Here is a 25,166-nt window from a genome sequence, read left to right as displayed (position 1 = left end):
AATAATAGAATAGAAAAAATAGGAATAGAATAGAATAATAGAATTCTTTATTGGCCAAGTGTGATTGGACACACAAGGAATGTGTCTTGTTGGTGCCTATGCTCTCAGTGTACATAGTATTATGTTTTAATAAGATTAAATTAGAATTAACATAAAACCGTTTTTATTACATTTCCCCCCATTTTCTAGCCTTGCACAAAACTTCAGTGCTCAGTTGCAATTGTGCTTCCCTCTGAATTGCAAAATAACTTTTATAAGGTGCCTACTTTTGCCTAGAAAACCTGCCAGGGGGATCTCTATGCAACGGGAGCGTTTGGGGATTAATTTTAATAGTTGCCATCGATCCTTATTATATATTGTGTTTAATTTTTCTTGCAGTGTTCCTGAGATGCACCGGAGGTGAAGTCGGGGCCACTTCTGCCCTGGCTCCCAAAATTGGCCCTCTGGGTTTGGTATGTCTCTCTCTCTTTTTTTTTTTATGTTTTCTGAATTAGAGCTTTTTGTCTTGGTGGAATTTAATTGTAGAAAATTTCGTTTTGGCCCACCCATTTTTTTTTTTCCAAGCAAGCCCGTTTTGACTCAATTTGGAAGAATTAGCAGCCTTAGGAGGCTTCTAAATTATGTGTGATCTGCTTCAAAGCCACTACAATCAATTTTTAATTGATTAAAAATTAAAAAGCATATACACCAAAGACAAATTCCTTGTGTGTCCAATCACACTTGGCCAATAGAGAATTCTATCTATTCTGTTTTCCCCATGTTGATTAACCTGTAGTGGGTGAATTTATCCCCCTACAAAAATATTGGGCTGGAAGATTTATAATCTGATCCTTAAAGTCTACAAAATCGTCTTCGCCCATCCTTGGGTGTTGGCCATTAGAATCCCACCTACAGTTGTGCTGAGTTCACGTCCTCTGGGCTAATATTTGGCATTGATTGTCTCGTAGAGGCGACTAAATTTAAGTAACTGGGCAGTTACCCCTTTGATTAGTCAAACATATGTCCTATTTCAGGGCCAGAATCTCAAAACACTTGGCATATATTAGCCAAGCATTAAAAACAATACTTATAAAAATTCTGCTTCTGCCTTCCTCTTTCAGTCTCCAAAGAAAGTGGGAGATGACATTGCCAAGGCCACCGGCGACTGGAAAGGACTGAGGATCACGGTGAAGCTGACGATTCAGAACAGGCAAGCACAGGTACACGTCACGCCACAAGGGATGGCTCTCTGGTTAATGCGCCGAGTCTCAAGGATTGACCGAGCTGCCGCCATGAGCTGTAATCCCCGGCAGGGTTGACTCAGCCTATCATCCTTCCGAGGTCGATAAAATGAGTACCACTCAAATTTGCTCTGTGGGAGATCACTTAAGGCTGGACCTTGAGGAGATAGGGGCCTGGGCAGAAATTTTGGAAACTAGGCAGCGGAAGAGGGTAGAGGAGGGAGAAATACCTAAATTGAACAAGCTAAGAAGCAGATGCAGACAGAGATAAAGATCCAAGAGAGGAACATGGGAGGCAAGCCAAAAAAAGGCATAGAATTAAAGTATTGAAGCGGGCAAGAGATGATGGATAGATGATTTCTCTTTTGCTGTTGTTCTGATTTGCTTTTCCTTTCCTTTTCCTTTTTTTAAGTAGGTGATGTGACAACTTAGGATAGAAAGAAAACATCTTTTAATAAAGGGTGACATGATTAAAAGTTAGAATAAGAAATAGAAATAACAGAATGGGGAATGTTAGTGTATACGCCTTTATATAATAAAATCAATAACAAGAAAGCATGGAATAATTGAATAACGACAGCCTGCAACTTATAAATGTGTATCATTATTAGAAATATATAAGTTGATTGAACGTAATAACTATGATTAATTCCACTAGTTTTATTTTTATTTTTATTTTTTTGGTTTGATTTATATGCTGCCCTTCCCCGGAGACTCAGGGCGGCTTACAATGCGTTAAGCAACAGCCTTCATACTTTTGTATATTTTATACAAAGTCAGCTTATCGCCCCCACAGTCTGGGTCCTCATTTTACCTACCTTAGAAAGGATGGAAGGCTGAGTCAACCTTGAGCCTGGTGAGATTTGAACTTGCAGTAATTGCAGGCAGCTGATGTTAATAACAGTGCTTTAGTCTGCTGCGCTACTAGGGCTGCTTTGTAGTAAATGTATGACACCCAGGCGCCACACTATGCACGCATTGATATGTTTATTAAAAAAAAAGTTAAAAAAAAAAGAACGACTGGACCTTGAGTAGAATACAAGCCCTTTGGGAATCTGGGACCTAGATGGTTTAATAAAAAAAATGTCCTGATAAATCAGTTAAGGGTGTATGAGTTTGGCTGCATTTTGAGGCTTGGGAAATAGCAACCAGCTTCTTGCGTTCTGGATCCGTTGAGTTAATCCAGGTTTCCACCCTACTTACTGTTACAGCATCTTTGTAACAGGCCTGTCCTCTTACTCTCACCTTGTAAATGGTTCAGGCATTTCACAAGTGTGCCAAGTCAGAAGCTCGGCACACAAAGATTTGTAAAATGGGGCCCATACGTCTTGTTGAATAAATCACACTGGATCGAGTTCACCCAACATCAAAGCCGACTTCAGATTGCATTGTGGTTCAGGTAAAGGCACGGAGACGAAGTAGTTTGTGGGCCTATAATGAGATGGATTAGATTTTTTTTTTTTATTTAGACCAGAAAGGTGATTTCCTGCCGATCTCACAATTTGGCTTTTTGCCTCCTGTAGATTGAAGTGGTCCCATCAGCCTCTGCCCTGATTATCAAAGCTCTGAAGGAGCCTCCTCGTGATCGCAAGAAGCAAAAGAACAGTGAGTGCCTTACTTATTTTAAGTAAAATGTACATTTCCTGATTTCCATTGACTGCCCAGCTGCAGACACAGCCCAATTTTTGGGGTGGGGGGGGGGAGGGAATGACGACACAAATGTTGGTTTGTAAAGATAGGATATGAAGTCAGCCAAATACGTAGAGGGGGTTGTCAGGTTGTGATGCAAGCCAGCTTGGAAAGCCGATGTTTAAAATTAACTTTCATAGTTGTCACCTCCAGTAATACAGGTAATCCTCAATTTAAAATCAGTTCCTTTAGTGACCGTCCAAAGTTACGACACTGAAATCAGTGACGACAGTTTTTCACACGGCCAATGCAGCATCCCCATGGTCGTGTGATCAAAATTCAGACATTTGGCAACTGACTCATATTTATGACGGTTGCAGTGTCCCTGGGTCAGATCATACCCTTTTTACGACCTTCGGACAAGCAAAGTCAACGGGGAAGCCAGATTCACTTCGCAACCGTGTTACCCATTAAACAACGGCAGAGATTCACTTAATTGTGACGAGAAAGGTCGCAAAGCGGGGCAAAACTCAACTGTCTCGCTTTAGCAACAGAAACGTTGGGCTCCATTGCTCAGTCGTAAATCGAAGGCAATCGGAGGCCTGTTAATTGGGGTTGGAAAAGGACCCAAAAAAAACCCCCACCCCTTGATACGTGCCGAGGTTTTAGGGGTGAGGACACAGCAGTGATACCCTTCGCACCAGCCACCTGCCACTGTGCTTGCCTATTTTCAGCCGTGGCTTGCGCATTCCAGTGGTGAGCTGAGAAAAAAACACCCTTTCAAGGAAACAGAGCTATTCTCTCCGTGGGTAACTCTGTGCCGAAGACTGGGAACAGAAGAATGGCGAGCACGCAAAGTTTTCTGACTCTCCTTGCAAAAAAAACCCAGCTGGGTTCCTGTTTTGTGTGTGTTTTTTTTCCCCCCTCTTTAACAGTCAAACACAATGGCAGTATCAGCTTCGATGACGTCGTCAATATTGCCCGTCAGATGAGACACCGATCCTTGGCCCGGGAACTCTCCGGTAAGATGGGATCATTTCTTCAGGGAAGGTAAAGAGTCTTGTTCTCAGCAGCTGACAATTAGGAACTTAGAATAGGCTAGAGCTGGAAGGGACCTTGGAGGTCTTCCAGTCCAGCCCCCTGCTTAAGAAGGAGACCGTACGCTATTCCAGACAAATGGCTGTCCAGTCTCTCCTTAAAAACCTCGAGTGACGGAGCCCTCCACAGCTTCTGGAGCCTTTGTCCTGCTTCAAAACCTGCAGCGGCCTTACTCAAGAGTTACGGCAATTCCTCTGACTTAGTCTCTTGATCTTCTTGGCGAGTGGCAGCAACCCCAGAGTCCAAGCTGGGGTTAGTAACCAGCCTTCCTCAATCTTACGTTGAAGAATCCATGATCCTAAAACGAATGGGTGTGGAAAGGCCAGGATTGCAGCTCAAAAGAGAGGGCGATAAAAGAGAAACATCCAGTAAAATTAACCGGCAGTACACTTCTAAAATTGCTTGTGAGCTAGGTACGGCCTTTCCTTTTGAAGTCTGCCTCTTGTGTTCAAACTCGATTTTTTTTACTGGGGTGCCTTGAGACAAACAGGCAGCCCTTCCCTAAAGAAGCAGTTGATTTCCTAAATAAGATGTAATAAACCTCTCCCGTGTTTAATGGACGATTGGGAGAGCCTCTTGTGGGTTAGGAAACACAAGGAATTGGGAATTCGCATCCTGATCAGAGAAAGGGGATTCTTTTTGCGAGACCCACGGTGACTTTTGCATATCTACATTTTGGGGGTGGGGGAAGCAAGTTTGCGTGCCGCGGCATACACAGCAGGTGGACCCCAGTGTGAATTCAGATGTTCTTGGCCCTTTTGCAGGAACTATTAAGGAGATTCTGGGAACTGCTCAGTCGGTTGGCTGCAGTGTTGACGGGAGACACCCCCACGATGTTATTGATGACATCAATAGTGGGGCGATTGAATGCCCAGCGGTGAGTATTGGCCTTCCTAAAAATAGATCGATTGGCTGCAACCTTTTGGCTTTGTGATTACCGGGTTCACCTAGAAACCAGGAGACAGTGAGTTCTAGTCTCACCTTAGCTGTGGAAGCTGGCTTGGGTGACTTGGCCAATCACCAGGAGACAGTGAGTTCTAGTCCCGCGTTAGGCATGAAAGCTGGCTGGGTGACTTTGGGCCAATCACCAGGAGACAGTGAGTTCTAGTCCCGCCTTAGGCATGAAAGCTGGCTGGGTGACTTTGGGCCAATCACCAGGAGACAGTGAGTTCTAGTCCCGCCTTAGGCATGAAAGCTGGCTGGGTGACTTTGGGCCAATCACCAGGAGACAGTGAGTTCTAGTCCCGCCTTAGGCATGAAAGCTGACTGGGTGACTTTGCGTCAGTCACCAGGGGACAGTGAGTTCTAGTCTAGACTTTGAGCCAGTCGTTTTTTCTCAGCCCAATCCATCTCACAGGATCGTGGTTAGTGGGGGAAATTGGAGGAGGGAAAAACATTACGTATTTTTGCTGCCTTGAGTTACTTACGAAAAAATAAAGGTGGGATAAAAGGAAATCTAATAAATAAAAAAAATAAGTCTTACCCCTGTCAAAAAAACTCTCAGGGTGATTCCTTCGCTGGTCCGTGGTTGTTACAACAGAGAAAGGCAATCCATGAATAATAAAACTGAATCGGCCTTTTTATTTTATTTTCCTTCTCCAACAGAGCTAAGTCTGCCACCTGAATGGACTGCATGCAACTGTTATTTCTGTCCTCCCGTAACACCAGTAGTTTTAGTTTGGCTGCTGCCATGAAAGACGGAATCTTTAATCTTCACCCACCTCCCTGCTTCGGCTTCTTAGGGCGTGATGTCATCACAGCCCCTTATTAAAATGTTGTAAAGGTGGTGTATGCATTTCAAATAATAAAAAATGTACCAGGTTAACTCCAGCTGTTTCTCAACTCTTATTTTAAAACCAATTACACCAGATTTGCCTTGTGGGTAGTTCTCTGTAGAGATCGTCTTCCACTTACAACAGTTCATTTAGTCACCATTCAAAGTTACAGTGGCACTGAAAAGAGGGACTTAACGACCGTGTTTCACACTTACAACCCCATGGTCAGATGATTAAAATTTGGATGCTTGGCACCTGACTCATGACAGTTGCAGTGTCCTGGGGTGATGCAATCCCCTTTTGTAACTTTTTGACAAGAAAATTGAATGGGGGGGAGGCCAAATTTATTTTTACAACTGGGTTACTAACAGCTGTAGTGATTTCACTTAACAGCTGTGACAAGAATGGTCATGAAACGGGGCAAAATTCGCTTAACGAATATCTCACCAACAGAATTTTTGGATTCAATCATGATCGAAAGTTGAGGACTGTATCTATGAACGCAGAAATATTTGTCAGCGATTTAATTTTTTAACACACATCAAAATCTGTTCGGCTGAGTTTTAACAGCCAAAGGTGTTGTTTCTTTCAGTATATAACTTTAAAAAAAATAGCAGTATTCTAGCAGCATCGCCTACACTGTACAAATTTGATTGCGTTAAAATGCTTTGTGTACAAACACGAAAGGGTTTTGCATCTCCAGTGACCTGGGTTGTTTTGTTTTTTAATGTAAGGTCAAGAAATGCAATTTTGGTGCAAGTTTGTAAGCGTAAAATTGGCAAACGCTCTACTTTTTTAAAAAAAAAATGACTCGCTTTTCTATTCCACTAATATTTCCAATGGACTACTGGATTTTGTCCTCATAGTTTTTCATAGATGGATTCTCTCTTATTTGTCTTCTCCCTTGCTAATCTAACTCGGCCTGATGCCCGGAAGGCTTATAAACAAGAGAGGGTGCCTTTTTATGGTTTTTTTTGTTTTTTTGCAAGCATGTATTAACCGCAAGCAGCCCACAGTTGTTACAAGGAGCAGAAATGGAGCGGGAAGGCAGGTTTCGTTGTCACTGGCTTCACAGCGTCGAAAACGGGCCCGTTTCGTGCTTCTTGGGTCGTCTCACACCTTGGATGTAGAAGCTTGGGCACTTGGGCAGACGAGCGTTGTATCCTTTGTCTACGTTGTAAGCCCCTGGACCAGGAGTCTCCTCTGTAAATAAAAAAAGATGGTGGCAGGAGGTCATTTGATGTCCTTCGCGTATCTGGATTTTGCTCTGAAGCTAATCAAAATAGTACCCCAGGTTAGAAGGGACCAAGGTCTGCAGCTGTGAGGATTGGAGTTTATCTAAGTTGTGGCCTGCCAGCAGAGCTGGCGGCAGACTGATGATGAGGTTGGGGAGGAACTTGGGCCACTTCTGGAGTCTGGGGAAAGCTCTGATGGATGCTCTCGAACAGCTGGTAACCTCCCCTCCAGTCCCATGAGTAGCGAGACCTGGCTGGGGCTCGACATGCTCTGCGTCGAGAGCCAGGGCTGTCTCACATTTCCCAGCCACTGGAGAGGCAGCTGCCTTTGGAGGCTGAGATCAGTGAGGAGGAGGAAGAACAGCTGGGGCCTGTTCCAGATGCATGTATACCTAGAGCAGTTAGGAGAGGAGAACAACGGAGGACATGGAGTCTGGACTCGGGAAGCAAAGCACACGTGGACGCTGAATGGCCCCTCCCTGGCTGGGGAATAAATAGAAGGAAAGGGGGAATGCTTGTCATAGGAGACAACAGTTGGTATTTCTGAAGATTTTACTCATTGTGTTTCGTGCATCAAAGACTGCCAGAACTTAATTTGCAGCCTTGGCTGGGAGCTCACGGCCTTGCAATTATCTCAAGGAACTGATAAGGTCTGTTTTTGCAGTTAACTCCTTGAAGGTCTATTGCCTGGACTTTTCGGTGGGGTGAATGCCATTAATTCACAAGAGGTGAATATAGAAGGTTTACCAGGAGTCTGTTTCTTGCTTCTGCTAGGGGTCGGCAACCCACTCAAAGAGCTATTTGGACCCATTTCCCACAGAAAAGAAAACACTGGGAGCCACAAAATGCTTCCCTTGCCTATTTCTTGAGCGGCCACAAAAACTAGCATATGTTGTTGAATTAAACGTTCTGTTTTCTTCTAAAACTTTTCTTGGATTTATCCATGGTTGGTCTACTGGGGGTTGAAAAGCTCAATAAATGGCGTGCCGGCGGGTGTCGCACATTGGCGGTTGTGATGCATATTTTGAGTGACGGAGCCGCAGCAGAGGGGTGAAAGAGCCACATGCGGCTCCAGAGCCGCAGGTTGCTGACCCCTACCCTTGGGGAAGCTCTGGTCTTCCGGAAAAAGTTAACTTCATACAATCTGAAGGAATGGATTCTGGTTCTCCTTTAATCAAAAGTGATTTTTATCTTTGAAAAGGCCAATTGGGCTGATTTTTTTGGAGCAAGACGATTCGCTTCCTGGAAGCTTCATCCGTTGGATGGTGTGGGAAATGGACAGTTATTGACAGTTGAGATTCCTTGGTGCTGGGGAATGATAGGTTCTGACAGGAGGGGGGGAGGGGAATGAAAATACTGTGTTTTCTTTGCCGTCAATTAAGGCCTTAACACTTTGAGAACCATGGTGATTATTTGAGGTTTTATCTGTGATCTCAGGGTCACCTGAGACCAGGTATGGAATCACCTTGGAACAGCCAAAAGGACTACATTCCAAATGGGATAGGTGGTGACTTATCCCTCTTCCTCCGTTGAAGAGAAGAGAAGAATTCTTTACTGGCCAAGTGTGATTGGACACACAAGGAATTTGTCTTGTTGCATACACTCTCGGAGTACATAAAAGATACATTCATCAAGAATCATAAGGTACAACGCTTAATGATAGTCATAGGGAAACAAGATGAATCTTAAGGATACCAGCAACAAGGTTACCGGTTGAGTGACATAACATAAATGGCCTCCTTCAAACAAATGCTCCTCTCCATCCAAAACGGTCGTATCCGACAGGAAGCAAAACATATTTTCCCTCCAAAAATCACTCCAGTTGCCTTTTCGAAGTAAAAAAAACCATTTTTGATACCACGATGCCATGAGAATCCTCCCCGATTCTGATATACGTCTGTGCTTCCTCACCTTTTTCGATCCATTTGTACAGAGTGAGTGGGGCAGGGTTGATGATGATGGACGGTGGACGGTGAAGCACCAACGTGTAGGCCCGGTCGATGTTATATTGATTGGGTCCTGGCTCGTCTAGGATGCCTGCAGGAGAAAACGGGACACGACCTTAAAAAAGAATATTTGTAGCACAGGATTGAATATTTGTAGCACAGGATTGAAGAATATTTGTAGCACAGGATTGGGGATTCTTGGTGTTCTCCAAGCATGCAGATGTTTCATTAGCCATTATCCTAAAGAAAAGAAAATTACTCGGATTGGAACACACAGAAATAATTACCTTTGGGATGTTCTATGGCCGTGATGGCGAACCCACAGCTGGCACGTGGAGCCATATGGGTGGGCACGCGAGCATTGACCTAGCTCAGCTGCAGCACAAATTCGCGCACTGGCCAACTGGTTTTCGAACCTTCTGGGCCCACCTGAAGTCGGGAAACAAGCTGTTTCCGGCCTGCGGAGGACTTCCGTTGGGGGGTGAGGAAGGCCCGTTTTTCGCCCTCCCCAGGCTCCAGAAGCTATCTAGGAGCCTGGGGAGGGGGAAAACGGCCTTCCTCACCCCCCCCAGAAGCTGGAAGCGGCCCGTTTGTTGACTTCCGGTGAGACCAGAAGGCCCGTTTTTCGCTCTCCCCAGGCTCCAGAGGCTTTCTAGGAACCTGGAGAGGGTGAAAAAGGCCTTCCCCCCCGCCCCCCGGAGGCCGGAAACAGCTTGGGGCACATTGAATTATGGGTGTGGCCACACACACATGCGACTCCCCCACTCCCGCCTGCTTTTGACACACGACGGTAAAAAGGTTAGCCGTCACTGTTCTACGGGCTGGGACTCCCTGACCATCTCCCAAATCCGAAACAAGCCTGCCTTTGCTTAGCTCCAAGGTCAGCCAAAGTGCTGTTGCTCAAGGTTCTCCAGATGTTCCTCAACCTCCTGGGTTCCCCTGGTGGCTTACCGAGAAACAAGAACGCCTTCCTATCCCCCGGAGAAGGTTTCTTGGGACCATCTCACCTTTCTTCGTTAAACAGTACTCGCCCCTCTGGCCGAAGGTGAAGTTCGGGGTGTTTGACAGGGTGCCGAGTTTGGTTCCTAAGAGTTGACCGTATTGCGAAGGAGAAGGCCACTGGAGGGGGAGGAAAAAAAGAAAGGGGAACTAGAGGAGATCCACCGAACTGTCTTGAAGTTTCATTGATGTCCGCTCAGGGTGGACTTCTAGGCACCACATCTGAAGCAGCTTCCAGGAGCCCCTGCATTGTAAGCCACCACGTACATTGGTTTCGGTGTTGAAGTCCACTTTCCTCCAGAAAGGGTTCTTGCTCATGAACCAAGACTTTTGCCACGCACGACGCCCTCCGCCTTCTAGTAAAAACAACACAAAAGTCGCGGCGCGAGGAGAGAACGCTTTTTTTTAAAAAAAAAACCCTTGAGATTTCTCATCATTCAATCTCGCGCTTGACTGACAGGAAGAGACCAATGAGGTGACATTTTGGTCCCGCTTCTTTTGAACGGTTTTACATCTGAAGCTTCCGGCCAGGAAATCTTTGCCAAATTTCGGCAAAGACTCAACCTAGGTCTCTCTTTTTTATTAAAGTTTAAAGGACGCGGTGGCTAAGACGCTGAGCTTATCGACCAAAAGGTCGGCAGTTCAGCGGTTCGAATCCCTAGCGCCGCGTATTGGGGTGAGCTCCCATGACTTGTCCCAGCTTCTGCCAACCTAGCAGTTTGAAAGCACTTTAAAAAATGCAAGTAGAAAAATAGGGACCACCTTTGGTGGGAAGGTAACAGCGTTCCGTGCGCCTTTGGCGTTGAGTCATGCCGGCCACATGACCACGGAGACGTCTTCAGACAAGCGCTGGCTCTCCGACTTTGAAACGGAGATGAGCATCGCTCCCTAGAGTCAGGGACGACTAGCACTTATGTGTGAGGGGAATATTTTACCTTTTAAGTGTTGGGGTTTTTTAACATTGGAAGCCAATTTAAAGCTTTCCTCGACTTACGGACGTAATTGAGCTCTAAATTTCTGTTCCTAAGCGAGACAGTTAAGAGAGCTTTGCTGTATTTTACGCTGTTCAGTGAACCTGCAGATCTTAAATTAGTAACACGGTCGTGGAAGTGAACCTGGCGTCCCCGTCAACTTTGCTTGTCTGAAGGTCACAAAAAGGTCACACCTGACCCCAGGACACTTCGACGGTCATAAATGTGAGTTGGTTTCCTAAGCGTCTGAATTTTGATCAGGTGACTTTGGGCATGTCGCCAACACCCGTAAAGGGTGAAAAGCTGTCAAAAGTCACTTTTTTTTTTCCAGTGCTGTTGGGACATCGGTCACTAAATGAATGCTTGTAAGGCGAGGACCACCTGAAATAGTGTCCGACATTTTATGCCACCACATCTGTAAAGATGTTTGACAATGAAACCCATCCTGTTGTTTTCCCTTGACTGGGTGAAGGATCTTGAGAAGATGGACTTAGCAATGGTTCCAGGTCAACACTCTAGTTCGTGGTCCCTGCACCCCTTCCCCAATACCTCGAGGAGGGGTCTTCCACCCAAACGTGTAGGACGGGGCGATGGTTTCTCTGCAGGCCATGGTGGGAGGGGAGTAAGCTGCTGGTCCTGGACTGTCCGTATTCAGTACGAACTGCAACCGATCTTGTGCCTTTTCTTCTAAAGAAAGAAAAATTAAGAAAGCAGTCTTAAATAAGACGGGTGATTTTCAAAAAACAGAGTTTTAGAAGAGTTTAGAATGGGGCTAAGGAAGGCAGTTTTGCAATCACTTGCAGCTTTTTTGTTTATCTCTCGGCTTATCTTCTGTTTCCCAAGACTGTCGGGGCGAGAAACGCCAGTGGGGTTCATTTATTTTATTTTATGATTTTTATAAATAAGGCAGAGAACATATCTAATACTATTTCCTATTTTCCTAATAACAATGATCCTGCGAGATGGGTTGGGCTGAGAGAGAGAGAGAGAGAGAGAGGAAGTGGCCTTAGCTTACCCAGCCAGGTTTCATGCCTATGGCAGGACTAGAACTCACTGTCGCCTGGTGATTGCCCCAAAGTCACACCGCCAGCTTTCATGCTTAAGGCGGGACTAGAACTCGCTGTCTCTTGGTGATTGGCCCAAAGTCACCCAGCCAGCTTCCATAGCTAAGGTGAAACTAGAACTCATTGTCGCCTGGTGATTGGCCCAAAGTCACCCAGCCAGCTTTCATGCCTATGGCAGGACTAGAACTCACAGTCTGCCAGATTCTAGTGTGATGCCTTAACCACTTGATCAAACTGGCTCTGTATTTCTTCAACCATCATCTCTTATGCTTGAACTGGACTAGGTATGTATGAATTTGACCCCCAAGATCCATCAAGATCTCGGGGATCCAGAGGACACAAGTCTCATGTTTCCTTACCTTGGAGGCTGTTCCCAGATATTCTATTTTAAAAACTTTCTTAAAGTAGGTCTATCGATCTGGAATGGCAAAGGACGGCACTGAACACTAGCAATACATGGGGAGGGAAGAATTTTCACTCCAGTGTTTTGTTTGTAGTCCTATTTAGATCATCTTGAATTAGAAAACAGTTCCAATATGCCTCACGATAATTGCTATGTGTCTGAAATCTCCACACCGAGGTGCAGTTTCTTCACTAAGGAGATCACTATAAAAAGTAACTTGGAGTATTGTCCTGAAGACTTGCACTTAACTGTTTTTCTTTCCGCCGTAAATGTCCGGGAATAAGGGGGTCCCCCTCGATTCTGTGCCTCGATGAACCCTGGAAACAAAATGCCAGAATTCATCCCATGCATTCCTCTCCAATTGGCTAGTCGGGCGCTAGTCCTGCTCAATCAAAAATTAAAAAAAAAGAAGTTGAGATATTTACAAGGATCGGGGGTGTCAACGTGTCACCCACAAAAACTCTGCATTTACATATTTGATTATTCATGTAATAACAGCGGCTAGAATTGTATTTGCACAAAACTGGAAAGCAGATAAAATCCCGTTGGAAGGAGAAATTATAAAGAAAATTTTAGAATGTGCAGAAATGAATAGATTAACATTGAGAATAAAAGATAAAGATGAGTCAATGTATTTCAAGACATGGGATAAATTTTATGATTGGTTAGAAAAGAAATATGAATAAGGATATTGAACTGAAATAGATAGAGAATAGATGGGAGAAAACAATTAGAAAAATAAATACCCAGATGATGTCAAGTCAAAGGAGAAAGGGGAGGGGGGGGTAAAAGGGAAAAAAGTGAGATATTATAAAAATGTAAACAAATGATGAAATAAAAATAAATAATAATGGAATAAGAAATTGAAATGAGAATAAAGATAATTAGAAAATCGGGGGTGCTTGAATACCACTTTAGATTGAACTGAAAAGGGAAACAACAGGAGACAGGGGAAGGAGTACAGAGAGAGGAAAGGAGAAGAGAGGAGAGGAGAAAGAAGGAAGGAAGGGAAAAGGAGAGGAAGAAAAGGGAAAGGAAAGAGGAGTAGAGGGGAAGGTTAGAAGGGAAGAAGAGAGGAGTGGGGGAAGAGAAGGGGAAGTAGGAAAGAGAAGGAGAGAAAGAACGAAGGAAGTAGGAGAAGAGAGAGGAAGGAAGAGAAGGGGAGGAGAAGAAGAAAGGTTGAAGTAAAGGTAAAGGGTAAAAGAGCAGCCCCGAAAAAGTAAAAATGAAAGTTAAAAGAAAAGATGAATGAAAAATGATGAAAATGACTGTACATGTAAATGTGTTTATGAGAAATAAAAATAAAAATTTATATATATTAAAAATTAGCAATTTTATGATGTTTGTGTGTCTATATTTTTCTTGACTGTACACCGCCTTGAGTCCTACGGGAGAAAGGCGGTATAGAAATATAATAAATAAATAAATAAATAAATAAATAAATAAATAAATGACCCATTTGCAACGCCGACTATGATGGATCAAAGTTGGCTTAGCAACAAACCACAGATTGGGGTGGGGGAACCAACCAATTCGTAAGATTTCGCCTACCTTCTTACTTTGCTAGACTGTTTTAACCTCAGGCAAAAGAAGCAGGGATATAGATAGATCGTCCCGTTTGGTGAAAAAGGATTGTACCTGCCTTTTACAAACGAGTGATGTTTGAGGTGTCTCTTTCTGGCTGCTGTCCAAGTATTTCTGAGCCATAAACTTGATATGTTTCTTCTGAGATTCCATTTCTAAGGCTCAGGGATGTCGACCATACTCGGTCACCTGGAATTGCAGATATGTGACATCAGTGTGTTCTTACGTCCGAGGTTCCGTTTGGCTGGAGAGTTGGCCATTGCTCACCTGTCAGTTGGCCGTGGCGAGGTGGCATCTTTCAGGGATGCTGAAGAGGAGACCGGATCATGGAGGATAGTTTTGGGGAAGCCACCATGGTTCTCCCATTCATTCATGCGCAAGCTGGGATCTATATTGCGTCTCTGTTAAATGTACACCTTGGGTTAGTCACAACAACCCTTTAGGAAGGAGGCCAGGGCAAACCACTTCTGGAAAAGCACGCCAAGAAAATTCCAGGGATTGGTCCAGAAAGTCTCCCAGAGAATCTGATGCAACTGAATGGAAGAAAAAAATAAATAAATTACATTATAATATAGATTTTGGTTCCTCCATTATATTTATGTTGCTGTTGTTAGTTGAGAAGTCGTGTCCGACCCACCGCGACCCCATGGACAACGTTCCTCCAGGCCTTCCTGTCCTCTACCATCCTCTGGAGTCCATTTAAGCTCATGCCGACTGCTTCAGGGACTCCATCCAGCCACCTCGTTCTCTGCCGTCCCCTTCTTCTTTCGCCCTCAATCGTTCCCAGCATTGGGCTCTTCTCCAGGGAGTCCTTCCTTCTCATTAGGTGGCCAAAGTATTTGAGCTTCATCTTCAGGATCTGGCCTTCTAAAGAGCAGTCAGGGTTGATCTCCTCTAGGACTGACCGGTTGGATGGCCTTGCAGTCCAAGGGACTCGCGGGAGTCTTCTCCAGCACCAGAGTTCAAAGGCCTCCATTCTTTGGCGCTCAGCCTTCCTTATGGTCCAACTTTCCCAGCCATCCATCGCAACTGGGAAAACCATCGCCTTGCCTATACGCACTTTTGTGGGCGAGCTCATAAATAGATTTTGTCTTTGAGGATCTTTGAAGCACGGATATGTTGATGGGCCAGGAATAAAATTCAAAATTGGGTTTTTATTACACATTTGTAATAAAATCCGTGTTGCGTGTTGAATATATAATAGACATTGGCTAAAACACGGAGATTGTTGATCAGAAAGGTCGGCAGTTCGGCGGTTCGAATCCCTAGTAGAGGTCTCCTGTGTGAGCAGGGGGTTGGACTAGATGACCTCCCTTCCAACTCTGTTACTGTTATATAGATAGTAGACATATTTAATATTATTATTTTATTATAATATTATATATATATATATATATACTTTCTTTACTAATATACCTGGAACTTGTATTTTTAGAATAGTTTGTAATATATATATATATATATATATATATATATATATATATATATATATATATAATATTATAATAAAATAATAATAAATATGTCTACTATATATATATATATATATTACAAACTATTCTAAAAATACAAGTTCCAGGTATATTAGTAAAGAAAGTATATATATATATATATATATATATATATATATATATATATATATATATATATATATATAAAATATGTAATATAATGTATATAATATAATTGATATAATTATAAATATAATTAATATGTAATATATATAATATATATTATATTACATATATATAAAGATATATTTATTATTCATAATTTTTTATAATACCTATCTGTGCATGCCCGCAGATCCCTACGCCCGCTTCTTCGCTCTCACACACCAAAACAGACACGTGTGTGTGCGTGTGTGTGTGAATATCTCTTTAAAAGGAGCACACACCCCAGAAGAGGGAACGTCTCCTTTAAAAGGCGGGCCCAGCGCACCGCGCATGCGTCGGCCGGGCCTCCGCGGGAAGTCTAATAACCCGGCGAAGGAGGAGGAGAAAAAAAGGAACAAGCCGCCTGGGTGGGGTTGGGTGGGGTGGGAGGCGGGGCTTAGATAGAAGAAGGGAGGGGGGGGAAAGAGAGAGAGAGAGACAGAGACAGAGACAGAGGTGAGGTCATCAGCAGCGGCCGCCGGCGGGCGGGTCACGTGGCGGCCGTCGCGCCGTCGCGCGGGAGGCCGGGTGGGCCCCTCCCCTCCGGGCGTCGCGGGGCCGATGACGTAGAGGCGCGGCTCGGGTTCTGATTGGGCGGGGGCGGCCGAAGGGGGCCGGGCGGGCGCGGCGGGGCGTGCGGCCCCGCCCACCTCGCCCGCCCCTCCTCCTCCTCCTCCTCCTCCTTCTCTCGCTCCGGGTGTGCGCGAGGCGGCGGCGGCGGCGGCGGCGGCGCGTGGCCTCGTCGGCGTCTCCGTCCAGCGCGGCCTCCCCTCCTCCTCCTCCTCCTCTTTCTTCTCCCCTCTTCCCCCTCCCCCCTCCCTCTTTCCTCCTCTCCTCGCCCAGGCCGGGGCCATGACCGACTTCAAGCTGGGCATCGTCAGGCTCGGCCGTGTGGCGGGCAAGGTGCGGGCCTCCCTTCCCCTCCCCCTCCCCCTTACGGGCCTGAGGGGCTCCCCCCCTCCTGCGCGCGTTCCCTGACGTCATACCGGGCCCCCTCTGTGACGTCACCGCCCACCTCGGGGGAGGGGGGGTTCCTCGCCCCCCCTCCCTTCTCTCTTGGGGAGGGGGACGGTTCTACTCCCTCCCCCTCACCCGCTTCCCTGGGGGAAGGAAAGGGAGAAGGAGAAAGGGTCTCCCTATAGACAAGACAGCTTGTAAGTGGGTGGGACTCCAACTCCCATCACTCCCTCCTGGGAAGGATGGGGAGTCAGGATATTGGGTCGGGGGGGGGTGTCTCCCTATAGACAGACACCTTGTAAGTGGGTGGGACTCCAACTCCCATCACTCCCTCCTGGGAAGGATGGGGAGTCAGGATATTGGGTCGGGGGGGGTGTCTCCCTATAGACAGACACCTTGTAAGTGGGTGGGACTCCAACTCCCATCACTCCCTCCTGGGAAGGATGGGGAGTCAGGATATTGGGTGGGTGGGAGGGTGTTCTCCCTATAGACAGACACTTTGTAAGTGGGTGGGACTCCAACTCCCATCACTCCCTCCTGGGAGGATGAGGAATAGCCAGACACCTTGTAAGTGGGTGGGACTCCAACTCCCATCACTCCCTCCTGGGAAGGATGGGGAGTTAGGATATTAGGTGGGTGGGAGGGTGTTCTCCCTGTAGACAGACACTTTGTAAGTGGGTGGGACTCCAATTCCCATCACTCCCTCCTGGGAGGATGGGGAATAGCCAGACACCTTGTAAGTGGGTGGAACTCCAACTCCCATCAATCTCTCCTGGGAGGATGGGGAATAGCCAGACACCTTGTAAGTGGATGCGACTCCAACTCCCATCAATCCCTCCTGGGAGGATGGGGAATAGCCAGACGCCTTGTAAGTGGGTGGGACTCCAATTCCCATCACTCCCTCCTGGGAGGATGGGGAATAGCCAGACACCTTGTAAGTGGATGGGACTCCAACTCCCATCAATCCCTCCTGGGAGGATGGGGAATAGCCAGACGCCTTGTAAGTGGGTGGGACTCCAACTCCCATCACTCCCTCCTGGGAAGGATGGGGAATAGCCAGACGCCTTGTAAGTGAGTGGGACTCCAACTCCCATCACTCCCTCCTGGGAAGGATGGGGAGTCAGGACATTGGCTGGCTGGGGTGTCTCCCTACAGCCAGGCACCTTGTAAATGGGTTGGACTCCAACTCCCATCACTCCCACCTGGGGAGGATGAGGAGTCAGGATATTGGGGGTGATGGGTGGGAAGGGGCAGCATCCTATGCCAGGCATGGGGATGATGTCTGGAAAGGAGCCTTCTTCCTCCATTCCTCTTCACGATTTTCTCATTAGAGGCGCCCTTTTATATGCCCCCCCCAAAAAATGGGGTGCCTTTGGGCTCCTTGGGAAAGGGTGACATCTTGGGGCCAATATCTACCAAAGGATTGTTGGTCTCTGGAGAAGGATTGCATGGGGAGGGTCTTCTAGGGTTTAATTGGGGCGTTTGCTGTGGGGGTGGGGGGGTGTTGGAGCTTTTGATGCTGGGGAGGGGGGTTGTCTGCTCTTTGGGGTCCCCCAGTGATGGGCATCTCCATGTGGAGAAGACCTTCCATAACTCCAGGTGCTGCAGTGAATGAACCCCTGGCCATCATGTGTTTCAAATGTTATTCTGTGTCCGGGATAATCTTTATGAACTGTTGATATAGTTCCCACGCACGCATTATTTTTGTTTATTATATTCCACTGTTTTCCTTTTTGCTTTGTTGAAATTTCCTTTCTTCCTTCTTTTTTTTGTGGTTGGGAACCTCCTAGAGTAGCCCCATAGCAAGATAGGCGGCAAATGGTAATCATAATAATATGCACATCTGCCTATCTCAGGTCCTTAGAAAAGACTCGATCGGTAGACAAAAATGCCAAATTCAATCTCAACATCTGGCTGACTGTGCCACAAACAATAACAACAATATTAATAACTTACGTTTTTACCAGTCCCAGATTCTGAATCAAATTGAACATTAATTATTGAATAATAATAATAATAATAATAATAATAATAATAATAATAATACTTGGTTGATACCTAGGACGCTGGCAGCAACCCGTATCAACCATTAGCACTAGTCAATGGTATTTGTGATACATTTTTGAATGTTCAGTTGACTTGAGTTTCATGTTTAACGAATAAAGTAAATAATAATAATAACCACAAAGATTTGCTCTGGTATATTTGTAGCCATGCTTTGTATTAAGCATAGGAAAATGTGGCAGAGAGGAGGAGGGATTAATTAATACTTTTTTCATATAGCCAAGAAGTGGGTAATCTTATCTCTCAAAAGAGAAGTCTTTGAAGAGACTTTTTCTTGGCAGCCTGTAGCATCTGGCTGAGAAAGAAAGAAAACATTTGATAGTCTTTGTTCCCTGCACTTGTTTCTCAAAAGATCAAGTGGGGCAGATGCCTCCACATCCTCAGAATATATGGCTGGATACGCTGCTTCAAGAAATAGATCTTGCTGCATCTAGCAGATTTCAATTTGTGGAGGATCTAATTGGGTCTAGAGACTCTCTCCACCACCCAAAAAAAAGTTTCTTTTTTGAAACACGTTTCTTGTAGTTTGCTCACTGAAATGTTAGAAGTTGATTAGATTTGTGTGTGTTATTGTTTTCCTTTGTCCACCACAGAGAGTGTTGTTTCAAATCGTTTTAAGCGTGTTGCCATCTAAATACCAAAAGGCCCTGTTCATTTATGGCAGAGGTCTTCAAATTTGGCAGCTTTAAGACAAAATTCTGGGAATTGAAGTCCACCAGTCTTAAACTTGCCAAGTTTTGAAGACCTCTGATTTACGGCAATGTCTTCTCGCAGAATATTTCATTTTGATTTTTTTTTTTTAATTGCAGACAAAATACACCCTGATAGATGAACAAGACATTCCTCTCGTAGAGAGCTACTCTTTTGAGGTAAGAATGTTGATTGTATTGTGATGTGGCCTTGAGTTGCAGCTGCCGACCTTCCGTGGTGCTTTCAAACAACAAATCAACACCGATTGGTGTCTATAGGCTCTTTTTTTTTTTTAACGCTTCCGTTAACTCTTACTTTTAATTTCAATTGAAAATTGTATTCGCTGACTTTGCAGCAGGGTTTTACAATATGAGTATTGCTGGCGGTCTTGGAAAGTCGGTGGGCATTCGGATGCTTCAAAAAAAACAACAACAACAACAACAGAGAATGGATTCTCCTTTTCTTATCCAGGCTCGGATGGAAGTCGACGCTGATGGAAATGGTGCTAGAATCTTTGCTTTTGCGTTTGACAAGAATCGAGGCAGGGGATTCGGACGTCTGCTGCATGAGTTGCTGTGGTGAGTGTCGTCGTGGAAAGGAAACCCAGCGACAGGTTTCCAAAGAGAAGTGTGTCTAAGAGAGGTAGCTGCTGAATAGAATAGGAATAGGAATAGAAATAGAAATAGGAATAGGATAGAATAGAAGAATAGAATAGAATAGAATAGAATAGAATAGAATAGAATAGAATAGAATAGAATAGAGAAGAATGGAATGGAATAGAATAGAATAGAATAGAATAGAATAGAATAGAATAGAGAAGAATTTAATAGGAATAGAATAGGAATAGAATAGAGAAGAATGGAGTGGAATGGAATGGAATAGAATAGAAAAGAATAGAATAATAGAATAGAATAGAATAGAATAGAATAGAATAGAATAGAATAGAAGAATAGAATAGAATAGGAATAGAATAGAGAAGAATGTAATACGAATAGAATAGAATAGAATAGAATAGAATAGAATAGAATAGAATAGAGAAGAATTTAATAGGAATAGAATAAGAATAGAATAGAATAGAGGAGAATGTAATACGAATAGAATAGAATAGAATAGAATAGAATAGAATAGAATAGAATAGAATAATAGAATAGAGAAGAATTTAATAGGAATAGAATAGAGAAGAATGGAAGGGAAGAGAAGGGAATGGAATGGAATGGAATGGAATGGAATGGAATGGAATAGAATAGAATAGAATAGAATAGAATAGAATAGAATAGAATAGAATAGAATAGAATAGAATAGAATAGAATAATTCTTTATTGGCCAAGTGTGATTGGACACACACAAGGGATTTGTCTTTAGTTCCTACGCTCTCAGTGTACGTAAAAGAAAAGATACATTCATCAAGAATCATAAGGTACAACACTTAGTGATAGTCATAGAGTACAAATAATCAAATCATACTAGGAAACAATATCAATATAAATCTTAAGGATACCAGCAACAAGGTTACAGTCATACAGTCATAAGTGGGAGGAGATGGGTGATAAGAATGATGAGAAGATTAATAGTAGTGCAGATTTAGTGAATAGTTTGACAGTGTTGAGGGAATTATTTGTTTAGCAGAGTGATGGCGTTCAGGAAAAAACTGTCTTTGTGTCTCGTTCTGGTGTGCAGTGCTCTGTGCAGTTGTTTTGAGGGTAGGAGTTGAAACAGTTTGTCCAGGATGTGAGGGGTCTGTAAATATTTTCACAGCCCTCTTTTTGACTCGTGCAGTATACAGGTCCTCAATGAAGCTCGTGCGGGTTATACATTCAGAGGGATAGAATCAAGATCATGCGAAGTATTAATTCCTGCTCTATAGAGCCCTTGGTGATGCTCAACCTATCCCCCAAACTGTAGGCTCTTGTTCTTTCTTTGCAGGGAGAGGCACCGGGGAGGCATTGCCCCAGGGTTTCAGGTGGTGCATTTGAATGCTGTGACGGTGGATAACCGTTTGGACAACTTACGATTGGTGCCGTGGGGCTGGAGACCCAAAGCTGAAGAAATCTCTAGCAAGCAAAGGTAAAGAAATGCAGAGAGAGGAGGAGGAAACAGAAGGTGAAGTTTAAGAGTGCTCCGGATTTCCTTTCCTTTCCTTTCCTTTCCTTTCCTTTCCTTTCCTTTCCTTTCCTTTCCTTTCCTTTCCTTTCCTTTCCTTTCCTTTCCTTTCCTTTCTTTCCTTTCCTTTCCTTTCCTTTCCTTTCCTTTCCTTTCCTTTCCTTCCCTTCCCTTCCCTTCCCTTCCCTTCCCTTCCCTTCCCTTCCCTCCTTCCATTCTTTTTTCCTTCCCTTCCCTCCCCTCCTCTCCCCTCTTCTCCCTTCCCTCTTTCATTCCCTTCTCCCTTCCCTAGTTTTCCTTCCCTTCCCTTCCCTTCCCTCTTTGCTGTCTTAAGTCACTTATATCTGGGGAAAAGTAAACCTGTCCCGAAAGATTCCAGTCTTCAGTAGGAAGAAAATTCCCCTCTGTATCCGTAACTCCTGTAAATGTTTGTGTTTTAAAAGTGCAGGGGAAAAAAATGCAATTGTAGAGACAATGGGGTATAAAAAAGGAACCCTTTGAAGTGAGCCACGTCAAGAAATGGACACAATGAGGACTCAGGCTAATTTATTGTCGTAGGATATAATAGAAGAGTTGGCTGCCCCTTTGTCTAAATCCTCAGCACTTTTGGACCGTGTGAAAGGATGAGTTTTGTTATCCTGCAGAAGAAATGCCTAACTTAATTTTGTTGTTGTTGAAGGGAACAAAGCTTATACTGGCTGGCGATACAACAGCTTCCCACCGATCCCATCGAGGAGCAGTTCCCCGTATTGAATGTCACACGCTACTACAACGCTAACGGAGACGTGGTGGAAGAAGAGGAAAGTTCGTGCACGTACTACGAATGTCACTACCCACCCTGCACAATGATTGAGAAACAGGTACATGCCAAGCCAGGTACAGGGTCTCCTGGTGATTGGCCCGAAATCACCCAGGTGGTTTTAATGCCTGAGCATCTGGGACTAGAATTCACCCTCTCCTGGTGATTAGTCACCCAGGCAGCTTTCATGTAGATGTTGGGACTCAGAGTGCAGAGAAGAGCAGCAAAGATGATTGAGGGGACCGGAGGCTAAAACATAGGAAGAACAGTTGCTGGAATTGGGTCTGTCTAGTATAATGAAAAGAAGGACTAGGGGAGACAGGATAGCAGTCTTCCAATATCTCACAAAGAAGAGGCAGTCAAGCTGTTCTCCAAAGCATCTGAGGGCAGGACAAGAAGCAATGGGTGGAAACTAATCAAGGAGAAAGGACCCCTGATTTAGTGCAATATTAAAAAAATGCAAATAATTTTTCTGCGGACCGCCAAAATTTTCTCATGGACCGCTGCTCTAAGGTCCCGGAAAACGTCGACTGATTTCCTTTTTTTTTCTTCCTTTCTCTCCCTTGCTTCCTCCCTCCCTCCAGTTACGCGAGTTCAACATCTGTGGCCGATGCCAGGTGGCGCGATACTGCGGTTCGCAGTGCCAGCAGAAAGACTGGCCCGCTCACAAGAAGCACTGTCGGGAGAAGAAACGAGCCGTCCAGCAAGAACTGGGACCAGAGCGATGACCGGCTGGTCCGTAAACCTTCGCCGTAAGAAGGGCTCCTTCCCTCCCGGAGGGCGAGGGTCGGAAGGCGCCCGCTTTGCACAGACTGCTCACTTGAAGCCAGAGGCACTGACAACCAGGAGAAAAAAGAAGAAAGAAAGAAAAAGAAAGAAAGAAAAGACGAGACACACACACACACACAAAAAGACCATCTGCCAACCCCTGTGATGCTTGAGTGAAAGGGAACCGGCCTTTTCCCTCTTAGTGTTAAAAATCTCAAGCGGGAAAAACACAGAGAGAGAAAGAGAGAGAGACTACTGTAGAAGCTGTTCTAGCTGGAAAGCTTCTTGTTATTTATATGTTAATATGTTTGTAAAGTTGTGTACAGGTTTCTGTTTCGTTTCCGGGGTGGGGTGGGGTGGGAGGCGTTGTTTTGGGGTTTTTGTTTTTTCCCTGGGGAGGAGGAGGAGGGTGGGTGGGGGGGGTTTAGCAGTGCTCTTTATCTAGGACTCATTTACTGTAACGTTTCGGGTGAGAACACATTGATGGTTGAACAAAAGAACTGTCTTTAATAGCGAAAGCTTTTTTTTTAATCCCTGGGAGAACCCCGGGGATCTAGCACAGACATCAGCAGTTATAATCTGAACAACTCTGCATGGAAGTTGTGTTTTCAAAGTAAAAGGATTGGAATGGATCGCTGACTTTTTTTTTTTATTATTTTTTAAAAAATAACTTTTAAGGACTTGCTTTCTCCTGATGTGGCCTGTTCCTTGCTGTTAACCTCCTTAAAAAAAAAAAAAAAAAACATATTTTCCCCACAATATGGAATTGAACTGATTTTGGGACTTTTGTCAGCGTCTGCTAATTATGCAGGTAGTCCTCAGCTGAATGACCGCAATTGAGCCCAACATTATTTATGTATTTATTGGTTCCATTTATATGCCGCCCTCCTCCGAAGACTCAGGGAGGCTTACAATGCACTTATAGCAATAGCCTTCATTCTTTTGTATATGCCTGCTTAGTAGGGCTTTTGCCCCCCCCCCCCCCATCATAAGCGGTGTTTCTACAAAGTCATCTTATTGCCCCCAACAATCTGGGTCCTCAATTTACCTACCTCGGAAGGATGGAAGGCTGAGTCAACCTTGAGCCTGGTGAGATTTGAACTCGCACTAATTGCAGGCAGCTGGCAGCTAAGTGCTACATAACAGCACTTAGTCCGCTGCACCACCAAGGCTCCTTTGAGCCCCCCCCTCCCTCCCCTTCCCCGCTTGTGTTGCGGATTGAGAATTGATGTTCCAGGAAATGGTGATGTTTTCAATACATTTAAACAGCTGGGCTGCAGGGGGGGACCCCTTTTTTCAAACCGGTATCCCCAAAACTCTGCGGCCATCCTACGTTGAACCTCGAACCCAATCCCCCCAGCTTAGCATCGTGTGGAAACTTGGCCCACGGGTCGTTCGTCTGGGATTTTGCGTGTCAACGCACACCCGGAACACGAGCTGTGAGCTGTGCCCGCTACAATTCAGCGTAGGGAAGTTTATCATCTTAAATTCCTGGCGATGTTTGCACAACATCCTACGGACGATTGCCGATGGAGATTCTCAAGCCATCCAGGTCACAGTTGTCCCAAAGGTCCTTTTTACTGGGTTTTCTTTTGTTTTTCCTTGGAAGACATTTCGCTCCTCATCCGAGAAGCTTCTTCCGCTCTTGACTGGATGGTGGGGAATGGAAGTCGGAGCCGAAGAAGCTTCTCGGATGAGAAGCGAAACGTCTTCAAAAGAAAAGCCACCCCACCCAGTGGTGATTTCCCACCCGGATAGTGGCATTGATTATAGAGTGACCATTAGGATAGGTCTCTGCCAGGAATCCTTGGGGGAGGGAGTGGAGAAATGCCGCTATTTTTATTTCCCCCCTGCTAGATCCAACTGCTCCGTTATCTTAAAATGAACCTTAAAAATTAAGTGAATTCAACTTCCCAAGGGTGTGTGGAATAAATGTACCGTGTTTTCCCGAAAATAAGACCCCGTCTTATATTTTTTTTGGAACCCTGAAATAAGGGCTTGGCCTTATTGCCATGCGTTCAAAAGCCCGATTGGGCTTATTATCAGGGGATGTCTTATTTGGGGGGAAACAGGGCAGATGGATGGATGGATAGATGATAGATAGATAATATAGATAGATAGGTGATAGATAGATAGATAGATAGATAGATAGATAGCTAGATAGATAGATAGATTAATAATAATAATAATAAATAATATAGATAAGTAG

General features: G+C 44.7%; 2 protein-coding genes and 1 non-coding gene across 3 annotated transcripts in view; all 3 read left to right on the top strand.

The window, feature by feature from the left end:
- The window catches only part of RPL12 (ribosomal protein L12), a 6,439-nt gene extending 667 nt beyond the window's left edge, over positions 1-5,772 (top strand). The window contains exons 2-7 of the mRNA XM_070955696.1: positions 379-452; positions 1,101-1,199; positions 2,744-2,825; positions 3,785-3,871; positions 4,712-4,824; positions 5,553-5,772. Of these exons, the coding sequence (XP_070811797.1) occupies positions 379-452; positions 1,101-1,199; positions 2,744-2,825; positions 3,785-3,871; positions 4,712-4,824; positions 5,553-5,558 (461 nt within the window). The 3' untranslated portion in view covers positions 5,559-5,772. The remainder of the gene's footprint in view (positions 1-378; positions 453-1,100; positions 1,200-2,743; positions 2,826-3,784; positions 3,872-4,711; positions 4,825-5,552) is intronic.
- On the top strand, positions 3,557-3,688 carry LOC139325900 (small nucleolar RNA SNORA65). The gene has a single exon (XR_011601121.1). It is a non-coding gene; the product is annotated as a small nucleolar RNA SNORA65 (small nucleolar RNA).
- Positions 5,773-16,281: 10,509 nt separating the features above from the next.
- On the top strand, positions 16,282-23,296 carry ZMYND19 (zinc finger MYND-type containing 19). The gene is made up of 6 exons (XM_070955620.1): positions 16,282-16,482; positions 19,410-19,469; positions 19,762-19,868; positions 21,214-21,354; positions 22,070-22,250; positions 22,774-23,296. Exons 1-6 carry the CDS (start codon positions 16,432-16,434, stop codon positions 22,915-22,917), a joined length of 684 nt encoding a protein of 227 aa, XP_070811721.1. The 5' UTR covers positions 16,282-16,431; the 3' UTR covers positions 22,918-23,296.
- The last annotated feature ends 1,870 nt before the right edge of the window (positions 23,297-25,166 follow it).

The sequence above is a fragment of the Pituophis catenifer genome, unplaced genomic scaffold, assembly GCF_029215685.1.
Source record: "Pituophis catenifer annectens isolate HBS135680 unplaced genomic scaffold, rPitCat1.0.hap2 SCAF_17, whole genome shotgun sequence".
NCBI lineage: Eukaryota > Metazoa > Chordata > Lepidosauria > Squamata > Colubridae > Pituophis > Pituophis catenifer.
Note: the sequence above shows the minus strand (reverse complement) of the source record. Positions and strands in the feature narration are given on the sequence as shown.

Bases quoted from the DNA above. Each gene is read 5' to 3' on its own strand.
- ZMYND19 (XM_070955620.1), top strand. From the start codon at position 16,432: ATGACCGACTTCAAGCTGGGCATCGTCAGGCTCGGCCGTGTGGCGGGC. The intron at 19,869-21,213 runs GTGAGTGTCGTC...CTTTCTTTGCAG, and splicing joins CTGCTGCATGAGTTGCTGTG to GGAGAGGCACCGGGGAGGCA. The intron at 21,355-22,069 runs GTAAAGAAATGC...TTGTTGTTGAAG, and splicing joins GAAATCTCTAGCAAGCAAAG to GGAACAAAGCTTATACTGGC.